Source organism: Penicillium hispanicum (genome assembly GCF_028827665.1).
Source record: "Penicillium hispanicum strain IBT 35686 chromosome Unknown utg000007l_segment0_segment0, whole genome shotgun sequence".
Classification (NCBI taxonomy): Eukaryota; Fungi; Ascomycota; class Eurotiomycetes; order Eurotiales; family Aspergillaceae; genus Penicillium; species Penicillium hispanicum.
Genome location: NW_026623199.1, coordinates 1,452,733 through 1,468,973, shown reverse-complemented (window position 1 = coordinate 1,468,973; position 16,241 = coordinate 1,452,733). Strand labels below are relative to the sequence as shown.

General features: G+C 53.6%; 7 protein-coding genes across 7 annotated transcripts; 4 read left to right on the top strand and 3 right to left on the bottom strand.

The window, feature by feature from the left end:
- Window positions 1-215: 215 nt before the first annotated feature.
- Window positions 216-1,040, bottom strand: N7459_008336 (HAD family hydrolase; the record flags this gene model as incomplete). Its single annotated transcript, XM_056947504.1, has 2 exons — window positions 216-971; window positions 1,032-1,040. 2 exons carry the CDS (start codon window positions 1,038-1,040, stop codon window positions 216-218), a joined length of 765 nt encoding a protein of 254 aa, XP_056797014.1.
- A 1,711-nt stretch (window positions 1,041-2,751) lies between these two features.
- On the top strand, window positions 2,752-4,640 carry N7459_008335 (initiator tRNA phosphoribosyl transferase family protein; the record flags this gene model as incomplete). The annotated part of the gene is made up of 5 exons (XM_056947503.1): window positions 2,752-3,089; window positions 3,283-3,317; window positions 3,431-3,603; window positions 3,733-4,399; window positions 4,486-4,640. The coding sequence occupies 5 exons, from the start codon at window positions 2,752-2,754 to the stop codon at window positions 4,638-4,640; spliced, it is 1,368 nt and encodes a 455-aa protein (XP_056797013.1).
- An 88-nt stretch (window positions 4,641-4,728) lies between these two features.
- On the bottom strand, window positions 4,729-5,653 carry N7459_008334 (aldo/keto reductase family protein; the record flags this gene model as incomplete). The annotated part of the gene is made up of 2 exons (XM_056947502.1): window positions 4,729-5,064; window positions 5,141-5,653. The coding sequence occupies 2 exons, from the start codon at window positions 5,651-5,653 to the stop codon at window positions 4,729-4,731; spliced, it is 849 nt and encodes a 282-aa protein (XP_056797012.1).
- Window positions 5,654-6,494: 841 nt separating this feature from the next.
- Window positions 6,495-8,664, top strand: N7459_008333 (alpha-actinin, sarcomeric (f-actin cross linking protein); the record flags this gene model as incomplete). Its single annotated transcript, XM_056947501.1, has 4 exons — window positions 6,495-6,550; window positions 6,649-6,715; window positions 6,814-8,421; window positions 8,479-8,664. The coding sequence occupies 4 exons, from the start codon at window positions 6,495-6,497 to the stop codon at window positions 8,662-8,664; spliced, it is 1,917 nt and encodes a 638-aa protein (XP_056797011.1).
- A 591-nt stretch (window positions 8,665-9,255) lies between these two features.
- On the top strand, window positions 9,256-10,783 carry N7459_008332 (putative RNA binding protein; the record flags this gene model as incomplete). Its single annotated transcript, XM_056947500.1, has 7 exons — window positions 9,256-9,294; window positions 9,363-9,434; window positions 9,711-9,742; window positions 9,800-9,837; window positions 9,896-9,947; window positions 10,003-10,069; window positions 10,133-10,783. 7 exons carry the CDS (start codon window positions 9,256-9,258, stop codon window positions 10,781-10,783), a joined length of 951 nt encoding a protein of 316 aa, XP_056797010.1.
- Window positions 10,784-11,302: 519 nt separating this feature from the next.
- N7459_008331 (WD40 repeat domain-containing protein) lies at window positions 11,303-12,660 on the bottom strand (the record flags this gene model as incomplete). Its single annotated transcript, XM_056947499.1, has 6 exons — window positions 11,303-11,439; window positions 11,507-12,096; window positions 12,219-12,314; window positions 12,387-12,426; window positions 12,487-12,600; window positions 12,651-12,660. 6 exons carry the CDS (start codon window positions 12,658-12,660, stop codon window positions 11,303-11,305), a joined length of 987 nt encoding a protein of 328 aa, XP_056797009.1.
- Window positions 12,661-13,697: 1,037 nt separating this feature from the next.
- Window positions 13,698-16,204, top strand: N7459_008330 (WD repeat PLAP family protein; the record flags this gene model as incomplete). Its single annotated transcript, XM_056947498.1, has 3 exons — window positions 13,698-13,745; window positions 13,830-14,283; window positions 14,343-16,204. The coding sequence occupies 3 exons, from the start codon at window positions 13,698-13,700 to the stop codon at window positions 16,202-16,204; spliced, it is 2,364 nt and encodes a 787-aa protein (XP_056797008.1).
- Window positions 16,205-16,241: the final 37 nt, after the last annotated feature.

The window sequence follows — 16,241 nt, the reverse complement described above, 5'->3', positions numbered from 1 at the left end:
GTGAAAAGAAAAAGAGAAGTGGCTGTAGCTTGGCTTGGTTCCATTGGCACCCAGCAAGCAGATCAAGGACTCTTCACATCCCATCAGTAACATTAGTAAGATGAATACATCTGGGATCAGCGATACAAAATAAACAACCCTCAATAAAGCTCCAGAACGACCGTTCGCTTGCTGTCATAAAATCATATGGGTGCGATAAATCGACGGAAGAAGAATCACAGGCTCGACTGAGGAACCTCAGGAGCGGGAGCGTTTTCGATTATCTCCAAGCACTGATAGAATTCGGACCAATGATTCATGACCACTCTCGCTCCGAGTTCCATCAGGCGCTCGCCCATCTCCTTCTGCATTTCATCGCCGTGGTAGCTGCCGACATAGGCAATGACTGGAATACCGGCTCGAATGGCGGAGAGAGCACCGGATTTGCTGTCTTCCACGGCCACCGTTTCCGAGGCAGACTTGTTGACCATCTGCAGAGCGTGCAGGTAGATTGCAGGGTCGGGTTTGGAGGTAGGCTTGTCCAGAGAGGTTGCAGCGCTGAAGACCATGTCGGGATCAAAGTACTTGTCCTGGTCGACCTTCTTGATCGAGGCCTGCACCCGACGCAGAGCAGAGGAAGAGACCACTGCAAGGCCGTACTTGTTGGAGGCAAAGATCTTATCCAGCATTTCGGTAGCACCTACGCAGGGCTGGGCCTTTGCCTCCAGTTTGGCGATCACCTTGTCCTCCTCTTTCTTCACGTACATCTCCAATTCATCCTTTTCCATTTCGAACTTGTACTTGGCCTGCAGCGAGATCATCATACCGCGGAAGTTCTGGCCGACAAAGTCTTTGATCAGCTGGGAGCCGGTATAGCGATCCGCGATACCACGCGTCTCGAGGATCTCATTTGCGAGGTCAGCGCAGGCTTCAAACGCTAGCTCCTCTGAGAGGACCAGCGTGTTGTCGCAGTCGAAGAAGATTTCCGTGATCTGCAGAATGGTCAGCGTCGGTGGGCCTGTGCAGGGTGGGCAGGCGTGAGATTCTCAGACATTAGGCATTGTGGAAACGTGCAGAGGCAGAGAAGAGATCGAAAGAAGCCTTTATCTGAGGGTGTGTCGTAAGATCTTGACTGAGCTGTTGGAATGGGTTGCACGGGGATGTGGTCCGGGATACCGAAGTAGAGGTACACTTTATGAGTGATCTAGAGGAGACGTGATGCAGAAACAGTTGGAGTAGACGAGAGGAAGAAGGGCCGAGAAGCAATGGTCACAAAAACACGCGGGGGACGGGAGGGGGGAGAGTGGAGGGAGGATGGTTCTTAAGGGCAACAGCGCCTTGGTCCTACGCGGGATCGGAAGGCATGACGCCGCCATAATGGGAATTGCCAGGGAGCCGGGCTGGAGCGGGACCTGAAGTTATTACTGCCCATGGAGAGGTACTAGGTACTTGGGTGTGGCCGTCTGGGATCGGTCCCACAGAAGTGCCCAGTACTTTCGCTCTGCAACGGCCAGCACCGCGGGGACCGTGTCCCCGCCAATCACATGGCCCATCGTGGTGAGTCAGCAACACTCGTCCCCGCGCTAGGCGATTCCCAGCTTAGTGCCGAGGGCATGGAAAGTCGTAAGTCCTCGGTCTATTTTCACAGTTGCTTCCACCGGGTGAAGTCGCGTTGATGTTGGCGTCGGTTGACACGCAATCCTCAGATTCAGTGCTGAACACTCTTGCTAAGTTTCGATTAACCAGTATCTAGTGTTCTCTCCCTGACCCAGACAACAAGGTGACAAGAATATACGCCACGGACGCATACATCTTTCAATAGGGTCTGTGTCTGCCCGTCAGCTCAAGGGCCCAAACGCAAGCCCGCACGGTCGTACGGAGATAGAGATTGGATACTGAGCGTCGTCCGCCGAGCTTTCCCAGGTTGCAATATGATCCGGGCTGCCTGGGAGGTTCCTGCGGGTTGTATAGAATGTACACGATCTGTCCGTCCTTCCTTTCTGTGTAGATTCATGTTGGACGCTGGGGAGAGTACATTAGACCTGGCCCAAGCTAGGTGACAACCTCAATAGGCACCGATTAATACTAGAATAGCCCCTTGGTGCTGTTGCCGTGCGGCATTCCAAGTGTCAGGGTGCATTCTCGCCGGAGATGAATTCCTCGGTCACTGCCAACTCCTGCAAGACTTGTCCTCGGAATTCTGCAGGATGCCTCGTGCAAGCATTTGAGACTATGAACGTCAAGGTCTACCATTAATGTAGTCAGAACGATTTCTTTGGCCTGCATTGACATAGGTCTACCCGGGCTTTGAAACTAGATAGTACGAATTTGAAAGACATGAAAACAGGGCTCGTTATCAGTCTTGCTCCGTTGGAACATTTCTCCCATGACTCAATTCTATTCCCATCCATATAGAGGAAGATAATTGTCCGACAAACACCCGGACTGGAGTTCGTTCCATGCGTCCCCGCCTTCCATGCCCCCCCGTCATTCTAATTGGCCCGTCGTCCAACCCGCGGATCACAAACGCATCTGCCATTTTCGCAGCTTTCGAGGTGCCCTTCATCGCAGGCTTGAGGAATATTCACAGCATTCTTCATTTATAACGAGAAATTCTCCAACGACGGAACCGACTCACCTGTCGCTGGTCCAATCCGGGTTCTGTCCAAGCAGACATTGAGGCCGGCCAAGTGGTCTCGGTACTACCCCAGAGTACGACAGCAGCTCGTTCTATACCTTGCTTAGGGTATCCTTGGCAGCGGTTGCGTCCAAATGGGGTCTCCGGGCTCTTTTCCGACATTGGAGTCGCTTCATTTCCCGTCAGCGCAGCAATCCATCTCACAGACCCTCTCGTCACTCCGTCGCTCGGCTCTGTCGGTCTCCAACCGACTGCAGTCCATCGAGACGGACGCGGCCTTTGTGCGGGAAGTGTCAGAGCACTATGACCTGCCACTGGTGGCGAATGAACGCTGCGGGAGCTGGTATATCCCCCCGGATGAGAAGGCAGGCAGCGCTTATTTCAAGAGCACGGATGGCCACACCGGGCAGTGGGACTTTAGCTTCCGTAGGTTGAATCTGCAGCTACTTCCGCTGGCTCGGGAGCATGGCGGGTGAGTTGAGCATCTCTGTGCCGTTTCTAACCGGTCTCATCTTATTCGATTGGGGCTTGGTTGTATGTCATTTCCCTGTTACTCAGGTTTCCCGTCTCGTCGGGATAGTGGAAGACTTTTCTTTGCATACATATGCCTTGTCGTTGGATGTTATAGTCTTAAGCTGACAATGTGTCTTTCCTCTCATATCCAGATGCGTAATTGTGGACTCTACTCGCCGAGGCAAATGTGCGTGAATATCCCCAGTCAACATGGCAGTCAAGGCATCGCCAGTCCCGTTTCCACAGGTGTCGTCATGCGCTGTGGCTGACAATTATTTGTCCGCCGCTGACTGTTCCCAGTGATGCCAGATGCCCTGTCGAAAACAATTCCCATCTGGAGCGCCGTGCTCAACCGAGCCCTGTTCCCCACGGAGACATCCTACCATCCGGTCCAACTACCACCCAAGTACCTCGGCGCTTCAGAAGAATCGCAGATCGAGAACCGCATTGACGTCTTTGTATCTTCGCTCAAGGTATGATCCCTGCAATAACGACAGTATAGGACAACGGCCTTGCCCTGTTTTCCCCTCTTTACCCATCACCCCTCTTCACCCGGGTGACAGACCTGCAACGCACGACGAATGATTAACATTCCCCAACAGGCTCTCAAACTTGACCTCGATCACCTGCGCCAGCAGCTCGGGAAGCCTATTCGGGTAGCCTGGGCGAATCGCTCGTACTTCCATCCCACAGATCTGCACAAGGGCGATGGCTACTGCCTGCTGGTGCTGTGCTCCGCCTCCAAGCGCGTGCACGGCGCGGAGATGTCCGAAGGTGGATACATCCAGGGAGCCGGCGACGACAGTGAAGGATGGGCGCACGGCCTGACGCCTCCGGTTTTCTGGGCGCATCAGGCTGTCTTGAAACGAACCCCCGAAGAGGACCTTCCGGATCTGATTGCCGAGTTGGTGGCCGAGCAGCAGAAACAGGGCACCGGGCAGGATGCCACACGCATTGCTCCGACTCGGAACTTGTTCATCAATCCCGCTGATACGCGCTTCGGTGACGGAGGGCAGTATGATCTGGTGATTGATTGCAATGGCGATCCTGCCGCTGTAGAAGGCAATGCGAAGCGACTCAGTCTGGGCTGCGCATCGGCGAAGCTGGGCAGCCGTGATCTGCGAAAGTCGCTGGACAAGGTGCGAGAATTTGTCACGGCGCAGCTTGGGTCTGATCCCACACGGTCACTGTTGGTGACCTGCGATACTGGCAAGGATTTGTCGGTTGGGGCATTATTGGCCATTCTCTGCCTCTTCTACGATGATGACGGTGTGTCCCACATTAATCTGGACGGAATCAATTCAAACGCTAGATGGAACGACAATGGGAATCAAATGACTAACTAGACCATCCAGGAAATTTTGACCTCTCGCTGAGCAAGCGCACAATTGGCAAGCAGTTCATCCGGCAGCGCTTGGCCTGGATCGTCTCATCCAAACATGACGTGAATCCGTCCCGTTCGACGCTTCAGTCCGTGAACGCCTTTCTAATGCAGCCGCCGGATTATTGATCGCGAGCAAGGTGCCATGGTTTGCTGCTGAGACCTGCCTGACCAGATCCCAAGCTCTCGGAATTTTATGACCAGTATGGTGTCGTGCTCATTCATTGACCACGGCCTCCACAACAGCTCCTGCGCTACCCTGATCCAGCGAATCCAGCAGGTCCATATCCTCGGGGTTGATGTTAAAATCGAACACATTAGCATTTGCCGCGATGTATTCTGGGTTGTCGGTCTTGGGCAGCGGCACCCATCCCTTTTGAAGGGCATAGCGAATCAACACCTGCTGGGTCGACTTGTTGTAATTCTTGGCCACCTCCACCAGAGTTGGGTCATTGGCCTTGTAGTTGCGCACAAGAGGCGCATAGGCCTCGACCACAATGCCGTTCTTCTTGCAGTACGCGTCGATTTCCCGTTGCTGACACCACGGATGGAGCTGCGAGTCGACCTCCCGAGTTAGCCAGTGAAACCCAGGTGTACGACACAAATAGAATAGAAAAAAAGGAACGAACCTCGATCTCATTCACATGTGGCGGCCACACCTTGGCATACGCGCGCATCTCCTCGATCTGCGACACCCCGTAGTTGCTCACGCCGATGCTCTTTGCCTTGCCTTCCTTCCGTAGCCTTTCCAGAGCTTGCCACAGCTGCTTCCGTCCTGCTGGCCCAGATTTGGAGTCATGGATGAGGAACAGATCCACGTATCCGCCAGGCCCGCCAATCTTCTCTACGCTGGCCAGCAGCTTATCGTAGGTGGCTTCGGTCGAGCCTGCGGGTGCCAGGATCTTGCTGGTGACGAACACCTGCTCCCGGGGCAGTCCGCAAGTCCGCAGGGCCTCACCGACTTCGCTTTCGTTGGCGTAGAACTGTGCCGTGTCGATGAGTCGGTATCCGACCTCGAATGCCTTGAGACAGGACTTGACGCATTGGTTGGTCGCGGAGCGGTAGGTGCCGAAGCCTAGGCGCGGAATGCGCCCGCTAGAGTCGGGAAGTGGAATGAGGTCGGTGAGGGTGTAGTTCGTCATGGTGAACGATGAGCGGAAAGAGAGGCAATTAGTGAGGTGAATGCGAATGCCGGTGCAAGAAAGAAAAACGAGAAGCTCGGTGCTGTTGCATCCTCGCCCCGCTCTGCGGAACCACATCGAATGATATCATCTCATCGCGGATTACTCACGCCGAGCACACCATACAACCTTGGAACCTTGGGAGCCATGGGTATTGACTGGTTAAGCAATCTGCTGGAATAGCGTGAAGGTGTGCTTTTGGTGGATTCTACAGTAGACGCCAGGCTACACTAGTGAGGAGTGGTTAGAGGTCAGGAATGACAGGACTGCCCAATCGCTAGGAACGGTGAGATGGAATTGCAGGGCATGCCAATCTATGGTTGGGCCTTACTTACAGCTCATCTTTCCCATATCAACCTTTGGAAGCTTCTCTTTTATTGGCTGCCCACCAAGCATGGGTTTGTCGTGGAGATCGCTAGGGATGCATCACCCATGGTTGCACACTATCGGCTGTCACCATTCTCCATTGGCACTTTGCCCAGTCCCAAGTGTTTCAGGTCAACAAAGCCATCCACGATCATCAACATTCATTGTCCCGCGAGTGCCTCGGGCCGTCAAAGTATCCAACCTGGACCCAATCGACGTTGCTGGGGTGACTTGGAGGGCGGAGCCGGAGTAACACCCCGCCCCTATCGATTATTATTATTCCACTCCAGCTGGCAAACGCACCTCCTCGGAGCTCCGTGATTGTCTGCTTTCTAGCCCCAATCGTCAACACATCTGCGCTGATCCTCCTCTTCATCTCCGACCCCCGCTTCCCAGCATTGCCAACCGGCCCTGGATGTCTTCGCCCTGATCGAAGATGTTGACGGTCGAGAAGCAGTGGATTAATGTGCAGCAGAAGACGTTCACCAAATGGTTCGCCCTCGCCCCTCACTCCTCCCCCACCTCCCGGTCTGCCCTTGCTTGTCCGTGGACCTCACGCGGAGAACTCGCAAGTAACCATCATCTCACAGGCTGAACGACAAACTCAAGGCCCGCACCTTGTCCATCGAGGACTTGGTCACTGATCTTTCCGATGGAGTGAGTTCCCATTCCTCAATCCACACCTCTCCGAATCGTGCATGAGATTGGATACAGGACCAAGGGTAGTGACTGACACTGCGGGGCACTCTAAACAGGTCATTCTCATTCATCTCCTCGAGATCCTCGGCGGAGAGTCTCTCGGTCGATATGCGTCGAAGCCCAAGCTGCGCGTGCAGCGATTCGAGAATGTCAATAAGAGTCTGGACTTTATCAAGGGACGGAGAATTCAGATGACCAACATCGGAGCGGAGGATATCGTCGATGGCAACCGAAAGATCATCCTGGGTCTGATATGGACTCTGATTCTTCGATTCACCATCAGCGACATCAACGAAGAGGGCATGACAGCCAAGGAGGGGTTGCTCCTGTGGTGCCAACGAAAGACAGCATGTTACGACGACGTGGAGGTGCGAGATTTCTCATCCAGCTGGAATGACGGGTTAGCCTTCTGTGCCCTGCTCGACATCCACCGCCCTGACCTGATCGATTACGACTCCCTCGATAAGAGCGACCACCGCGGCAACATGAAACTGGCATTCGATATTGCATCAAACGAGATCGGCATTCCCGACCTGCTCGATGTCGACGATGTCTGCGACGTGCCGCGGCCCGACGAGCGGTCGTTGATGACCTACATCGCCTACTGGTTCCACGCCTTTTCGCAACTGGAGAGAGTGGAAAATGCTGGGCGCCGTGTGGAGAAGTTTGTAAACAACATGCACGGTGCGTGGGACATGCAAACGGGCTACGAGCGCCGAATGAAGGAGCTGCTTCGATTGATTCGGGCCCAGCGGGACGGGTGGCAGAACTCCTCGTTCGAGGGCACCTACAAAGATGTCAAGGACCAGGCGCATCAATTCTCACTGTACAAGCGCAATGAAAAGCGTCAGTGGGTTGCGGAGAAATCAGACCTGGCGGCGCTGCTCGGCAATATCAAAACAAAGCTGGGCACATACCGGCTCCGTTCCTACGAACCACCGAAGGAACTTAGTCCGGAGACTTGCGATGAGGAGTGGGAATGCCTCACTCGTGATGAGCACCAGCGAAGTCAGCTTATCAACGAGACAATTCGAGATATCAAGAACTCCTTGCGACGGTCGTTCGCGGACAAAGCGAATGACTTTGCCCTGACCCTCAAGACCTTGTCGTTGGCTATCTCCGGCCTGGATGGTGATGTCGAAGATCAGTTGGAGCATGTCAAGAGACTGAATGACAATCTGCCTCCCCTTGATGCTTTCCTCGATACCATTGCCGAGCTGGACGAACAGTGTGCCGAAGCCAATATCGAAGAAAACGATTTCACCACATACACACTAGATGAGCTGTCATATGAACTCAGTCTAGTTAAGTCCAGTATCTCGAAGAAGCTGGCATTCTTGGAGAACCAGATGGTGGCCCGGAACATGACCAACTTAACTCCCATCCAACTTGAAGAGTTCGAGTCTGTCTTCCGCCATTTTGACCGAGACGCTTCCAACACCTTGCAGGAGCTCGAGTTTTCGGCCGCACTTGCTAGTCTGGGCTTGGTGTATGACGAGGATGAGATGCATCAAGTCTATGTGGAAGTCTGTGGACCGAATCGTCTGGCTCAGAATGCCGGTGTCAGCTTCGAACAGTTCATTCGATTCATGGTCAGCGTTACCGAGGACCAGAATACTGCTGAGCAAGTCTTCCAGAGCTTTAAGGAGGTGGCTGATGGCAAGGTATGTACCATCTATTCCAAATCGCATATTCTCCCATGTTACTAACTTTCTTACCAGCCCTATGTCACGGAGCTTGACCTCCGACACTCGTTGATCCCCGATGAGGTCATCGAACACCTGGTGAAGACTATGCCGCAGCATGAAGGACCCGACATGCTCGAGGATCGGGATCTGGCCAAATTTGACTACATAAGCTTCATGCAGAAGATGATCGAGGAAAACAAAAAGAACGGAAATGAGTGAAGAAGGGGATCTGGTTCTAGTTGTTCTTTGCACAGCGTCGCCGGTCATACATGGGGGGTTTGCTTTGATTCGGTGTTGCCGTGGTTTTCTAGGGTGGTGTTCCTATCTTGCTCGCTTTCCAGCCTCTGGCCTTCTCCTTCCATTTCCATCATGCATCCTGGGGTTCGGTGGTTTCCCTCTCTTTTCTAGTGCGTTTTTTGTAATCAATTTAGGATACCACAATTGATTCGGCACTCATCCGCAGATCCCCTAGACTAATTGGGTAAAGGAAACAAGTTACTCGGGTAAAGTTGCTCTCCAATTCAATGGTAGCATTAATTGTACGCTTTACTATTGACGTTTTATGGAGAAATGTTGCCAAGTTGCCAGTGAATGAATAGGTGTCAGAATGTGTTCACGTGACCAGGCTCACAGCTTGAGCAGGCATCCTGACGGTGACAGTCCGGCGACATTCGAACTGCAGCACTCCAACCACCTAACCTCATTCAATTTCTCACTCGGGCCCAGGGTGCCCACTTATCATCTCCACACCTCTCATACCTTTCTCTTCCTTCTCATATTCTTCCCTCACACACTCTCACACATCTAAACATGGATCGCAGCTTGGATGAGATCATCGCTGAAGACACCGTAAGTCTTGAGGCGCCCAATTCTCCAATGGCTTTTTCCTTGCACGGACATTACTGATGATAATAAAGCGCAAGCAGGACCGGCCCTCTGGCGGTCGTCGCAACCAAGGTCGTCGCCGTGACCGTGACGGAGTTAGAAAGGTATTGCCCGCCCTGAGAATCCCAGAAACATCCTTGTCGCATTCTAGAACCACACATCTTGCTAACTCAATTCCTGTCTCTTCAGGTCCGCCCTCCTCTTCCTGCACCGCCTGCTTTTGCGCCGTGATACACAGTCTTAGCCTGTCGTCTGGTGGGCCGGAAACTCGTCGGAGATTCGTCACCGAAAAGGCCCCGGCGACGACTTGCAACTCAAGCTATTCATGCTACCTACTCTGACTTGGAGCTAACCTCTGATATTTTCTCGGATCCCGACAGCCCTACTCCCAAGATCGTGTTGACCTGAACCTGTGAGTAGTGCTGTCTTGACTGGCTTTGAGTTGATGCTGACGGGTTTGTGTCACCAGCGATTGGGTTCACGATAAGTACGAAGATGACCGAGACGGTAGGTGCTACCCTCTTATATTCACCCAATTTGAACTCTTCGCTGATTTTGCCTTTAGCTCGTCCCTCGCGTGGCTCCCGCCGTTCCCAACTCTCACACTCCGATGACCGGTATGGAATGCGCTTGCAAAACCTGAAGATCATCAATGCTAACATGACGCCCCAGTGGCCCCGCCTTAACGAAGGTCCGTGTCGAGAATCTTCACTACGATATCACCGAGAGTGATTTGGAAGTACGTGTTGCCCAAGCACTGTTGAAAATTGGGTAGCTCGGACTAACGCACATTGTGCAACAGGATCTCTTCGGCCGAATTGGCCCCGTCTCCAACCTTTCCCTTGTCTACGACCGCGCTGGACGCTCTGAAGGCGTTGCTCTAATCACATACACCCATCTCAAAGATGCGCACGAATCTATTCGCGAATTCGACGGTGCCAATGCCAAGGGCCAGCCGATCCGTCTCACCCTTGTGCCCGGCCGCCGTGATCGCAACACTCTCTTTGAGCGCGTCGAACGCCCCCACGGACGCAACGCCCGTAGCTTAAGCCCTGCAAGTGGCAGCGATGGCGCAGATGGCTCCCGACGCCGCCGCGGTGGCCGCGGCCGTCGGAGTGACGTTACCAAGCCTGCCCCAGACCACATCGACCGCTATGTTCCAGGTCAACGCTCGCCGGTTCGTCGCAGCGGCGGCGGCCGACGTGGAGGTGGACGAGACAATCGGGCTCGAAATGGAGAAGGCGGAGGTCGTCGTACGGCGAACGGTCGTCCTCGCAAGACACAGGAGGAACTGGACCAAGAGATGGAGGACTACTGGGGTGGCAATGCCGGCACAGAAAATGCTGAGAAGCAGGGTGAGCAAGACCAGGTGGCCGCTGCTGCCACTGCCACTTCCGGGGCTCCTGCCGCGACTGCGCCTGTTGCCGACGACGACATTGACATGATTGAGTGAAGGATGCGACATGGTTCATACAAAAAAGAGAACGCAGACGAGACAGACTCGGGCGCTTTTCTTTCGTCTTATCTTGCGCACGCCTAGCCTTTCCTTTCCACCCCGTGGGAACGGTTTTCTGATACAATGCCCTGTGGCATGTTTTTGCAGCCGGTATTGGTTTGGTGCCCTAAGAGACATATGGGGCACTTGTAATTCTATCGCATCATGAAATTGACACTTGGTTATTCCCCGCTCTGCCCGATGACTAGGTTGAGCTTCTGGTATTCGAAGACTATGAGGCCGAATAGAAACGAGCGCACGCAAGCTATGCGAATCGAATCCCGTACTACAGCGAGGCGACTTGAATTCGTATGCCGCCCTCAAGAGCCTTCTACTGCGATCATCTGCTAGAAGTAATGGCACAAGTTGTTACATTGTAATCCACAAAACCGCCATCCAATATGGAAGCAACGAACCAGAACAGAGTGATTGCTTCAAAAGCTTCTTTTGCTGTACACGATAGAACAGATTCTGCTTTTACCTCCAGAGGCCATATGGCTCCCGGCAGGCCTTCCACAACTTAATCGTACCATCTTCACTGCCAGTACCGTAGAGTCTTCCGTCGGGGGAAAAGCTGACAGACCAAATGGGGCCGTGATGGCCCTTTTGAACCTCTACAAGAAGTATATTAGTCTCAACCCAAGCGTTGTCAAAATAAACGGATTGCAGGAACAAACATACCTAGTTCCTCATCTGTCTGAAGATCGTATACGCGGGCCCACGTATCATTCGCGCTACCAGTCACCAAACGCCCCGAGTCGCTGTTGACCGCAGCACTAGCAACCTCGTAGCCAAAATCGGCTTTCTTCAACAACTGACCCGGCCGTAGCCCGTCAAAGAGATACACGCTCTTGCCAGCTGCCACAGTCAGGATACCGGGGTCATTAGGTCGCACGGCAAGACTGTTCAGCTCGCAGGTGCCGATCGTGCCGTCGACACTGTACTCCAAAACCGGATGTCGGGAACGCAGGTCCCACCACCGGATCTTGCGGTCTTCCGCGGCAGTCGTGACGATGTTGTAGTCCTGATTCCAGACGATGGACTTGATCGTGCCGCCGTGCACGCCAGGGCCGATCTCGTAGCTGGTCACTGCGTCCGAGCCGGGCTGGCTGGGGTTACCACCGCCGGACGCAGAGAGCGGGGGCGAGGAGCCGTTGCTGCCGTCCCCCGTTCCGGTGCTACGGCTCAGGTCGAAGATGCGGAGCTTTTCTCTGCTCCGCCGGTTGCTAGGACTTGGGGGTTGGTCTGGATGGGGAATGCAATTGCCCGCACTATGTGGGCATGTTGGAGTGTGTGGAGACACTCGCCTGTGTAGGTATCCCATACCTTGCTGTTGGGTATTTTATTAATGATCCTAATTCTTCCTGCTGGACATGTGAGCGGCACCACTTACGCTGAGAAGTCTGCTGCTGCTGTGGCAGCGATGGCTGCATCCGCGGACAGGCGGGCTTGCCAGACAGCGCCTTTGTGGCCCAGAAAGGTACCAATCCTAATGGCCGTGATCATGTTAGATAAAGGGCAAGGGCTGGATGATTTGCGCTTAGAGGTGATGAACACATACCAATCACCTGTAATACCATCCCGAAGCATAGGGTTGTTATCTGTACAGGAGATCAGCGTCATAATCTCGCCCGAGCAAGCATTCCGTGAGCAGATCATACCTTTACATGCCGAGATGAGATAATACTGATCTTCCTCCACGGTCGACGAGAAGCTCAAATGCGTGACAGGACGAGAATGTCCATGGCAGGTGAGAGGCACCACCTTGGGGATATCTGGTACACGTGAGCCAGTACTCATATCAAGAATATTAGGATTTACTGACCAGCAGCCATCTTGCTTTTCAATGTTGAGATCGGAGTAATTCGTCCAAATGAGGAGGATTAGAGATGCGGGATCGGTGCTCCGCCATACAGCAACCGCGTAACTCGCGGGCCTTGGACGTGTTAAAATAAAAAAGACCCGAAAGGGTCAGTGAAAAAAAAATACAAAAGAGATTCGTGAGGGTCGTCAAGTCATCAGATGTGGGACAGAAGGACCGAAGCGGGATTTCACCACGCAAGTTTCCAGGCCGTTGCGGGCGCGATATTGATTTGGGGATTCAAGTCACCTGCAGCCCCGCTGAGGTAAGCGACAGCACTAGCCAGATGCAGATTAAAGCACGTGCCTTCAGTGGGACCTCCTCGTCGGTTGTCGCGCAGTTTCCACTTCGACTTGACAATTGAGATCGTGATAGACTCGGCTCATAAATGTTGTCTCGGGGTGGGCAGTTCAATTGGGAGAGTGCAGGAGAGAAACGGCGTCTGCCCGCCACCTTGGATCCAACGGTCGTTTCGTTCCTTCCTAGTGACCACCAGCCTATCGGGTCAGTTTTCACCGCCGATTTCACCGTCCTGGTTTGGTCACCGACTTGATTGCCGGGTCTCTTGGTGGTAGATACCTCCTTAATTGGGGTGTAGCATGCCACAGGGCGGCAATAGGATCAAATGAGGATGTCGATGTGTCCCACCCGCCCCGCAACAGTATTTATATGTGCGAGTAGCAGGTTTACCATTGTGGTCGCCCTAGCCTCACTATTCGATGTGCTACATGTTATTTAGCTCCGTCTATACACCCGCAATGGGCACACCGAATACGTGGATAGTGGAAGGACCACTCGTCAAGTCAATGGATCAGTTATGGCTTACATGATGCTCTTCTAGCAGATTCGCGATACAGAGCCCCACCGCCCACGTGATATGATGCACTGGCGGGGACCCCAGAACAACTAAAGGACAACAACGCTTCAAGAAAGGGGAGTTCCTCGGTTGATCGGTGCTCTTGTCGCTTTTTCTCTCTTGATTTCACTTTCGCTTCATTGGCCGTTGTGTGGATGCCTGACTTCAAGATCTCCGCATCTCTCGAAGGCCACGGCGATGATGTAAGGCTCCAGCATCCTCAGTGCCGCTGGGCACCTTGATGGCGCATACGAAACAGCTCACTAACATTGGTATCCTTGTTTCAGGTACGTGCCGTGGTCTTCCCAAACCCCAATGCCGTGCTCTCGGCTTCTCGCGATGCAACTGTCCGGCTCTGGAAGCTTGTCTCGACCCTGCCTCCCGTCTATGACTATACGATCACTGCACATGGCCAAGCCTTCATCAACAGCTTAGCCTATCTCCCACCAACGTCGGAATTTCCCGAAGGCCTTGTGCTCTCTGGTGGACAGGATACCATCGTCGAAGCCCGGCAGCCTGGCAAGGGTGCCGATGATAATGCAGATGCCATGTTGTTGGGTCATGCCCACAACGTTTGTGCTCTGGATGTCTCACCAGATGGTGGCTGGATTGTCAGTGGCAGCTGGGACTCGACAGCTCGTCTCTGGAAGGTCGGAAAATGGGAGGCGGATGTGGTGCTAAACGGCCACGAAGCAAGCGTCTGGGCTGTGCTAGCCTACGATGAGAACACAGTCATCACTGGTACGCTCGACATATCTGGACAAAATATATGGGAAAGTATGAAACTGACATTGTTATAGGCTGCGCCGACCAGATGATTCGCATTTTTAATACCTCGGGAACGCTCATCGGGAGCGTGAAGAACTCCAATGATGTTGTTCGGGCTTTGTGCAAGGTTCCGGCATCGAACCCGACGGGAGCGGCCTTCGCCTCAGCCAGTAATGATGGAATCATTCGACTTTATACTCTCCAGGGCGAATTGGTAGCATCTCTTTACGGACACGAGAGCTTTGTCTATTCCCTCGCTGCACTTCCCTCGGGAGAGCTGGTGAGCGCGGGCGAGGATCGTACAGTCAGAGTATGGAACGGAACGCAATGCGTTCAAACCATCACCCACCCTGCCATTTCCGTTTGGAGCGTGGCAGTGTGCAACGAGACGGGTGACATTGTGACTGGTGCCAGTGATCGCATCGCCCGCGTGTTCAGCCGGAGTCCAGAGCGCTATGCAGCGCCAGATGTCATCCAGCAGTTTGACCAGGCCGTCAAGGAATCAGCCATTCCGGCAGAGCAAGTTGGTAAGGTAAATAAAGAGAAACTTCCGGGTCCGGAGTTTCTCCAGCAGAAGTCTGGAACGAAGGAGGGTCAGGTCCAGATGATCCGGGAGGCCGACGGCAGTGTTACAGCCCACACTTGGTCATCAGCTACGCAAGAATGGATTGCCGTGGGAACAGTGGTGGATTCAGCGGGCAGCAGTGGTCGCAAGACGGAATACCTTGGACAAGATTATGACTACGTCTTCGATGTCGATATCGAGGACGGAAAGCCTCCGCTCAAACTCCCTTATAACGTTTCTCAAAATCCTTACGAAGCGGCGACCAAGTTCATCCAAGACAATGAGTTGCCCATCTCCTACCTGGATCAGGTTGCCAATTTCATTACACAGAACACACAGGGCGCCACAATTGGCGAGTCCCAGGGTCCAGCACCTGCTGGCGCAGATCCTTGGGGTACCGAGCGCCGTTATCGTCCCGGGGATGCTTCAGCTACTGAAAACGCGCAGCCCTCCATTCCCGAATCACGCCCGCAGGTCCTTCCACAACAGACTTATTTATCAATCAGAACGGCGAATGTGAAGGTCATTACGAAGAAACTCCAAGAGTTGAACGAGAAGATTTTATCGGAAGTCGGCAAGGATGTAGCACTGGACCCTTCGGAAGTGGACACTGTTGTTGCTCTGTGTGGTCAATTGGAAACCTCCGCGACCATATCAGACTCGCCGGTCGTCGAAGCCGGGATACCCTTGGTATTCAGGATTGCGACCTCTTGGCCTGTCGCCAACAGACTTCCTGGGTTGGACCTTCTGCGTCTTCTGGCTGCTGCTACTCCTTCCACCGCAACCTCCGAGTATGATGGCGACAATTTGGTCGCAGGCATTTTGTCGAGCGGTGTCTTCGAGTCACCCATCAACGTTAACAATGCCATGCTCGCCATCCGGACCTTCGCGAACCTTTTTGAGACCAGCGCCGGCCAGAACCTAGCCATAAACACATTCGACCAAATACTGGCCGGTGTGACAACTGCCTTGGTGAATGGTGGGGACTCGCCGAACCGCAACCTCACGATTGCGGCCACGACTTTATACATCAACTTCGCCGTCTACCTTACTTCAGAGGGTCGGGCGCAGTCTCCTGTCTCTGCTGAGCGCGGTTTGGTGCTTCTCGAACCACTTACCAAGATTGTTGCCGGAGAAAAGGACTCCGAGGCGGTCTACCGCGGACTGGTCGCGCTGGGCACATTGGTGAAGGCTCTGGGAGCTGAGATCAAGAGCGCTGCGAGAGAAGTCTACGATATCAACAGTGTTCTTGCGCGAGTTACCGTGTCCGCTCCTGGGAAGGAACCGCGAATTAAGGGCATCATGAGCGAGATTAGGGAGGTTCTCTAATTACGTGGTATTCACTGGGTGCATAGATTAGATTCCC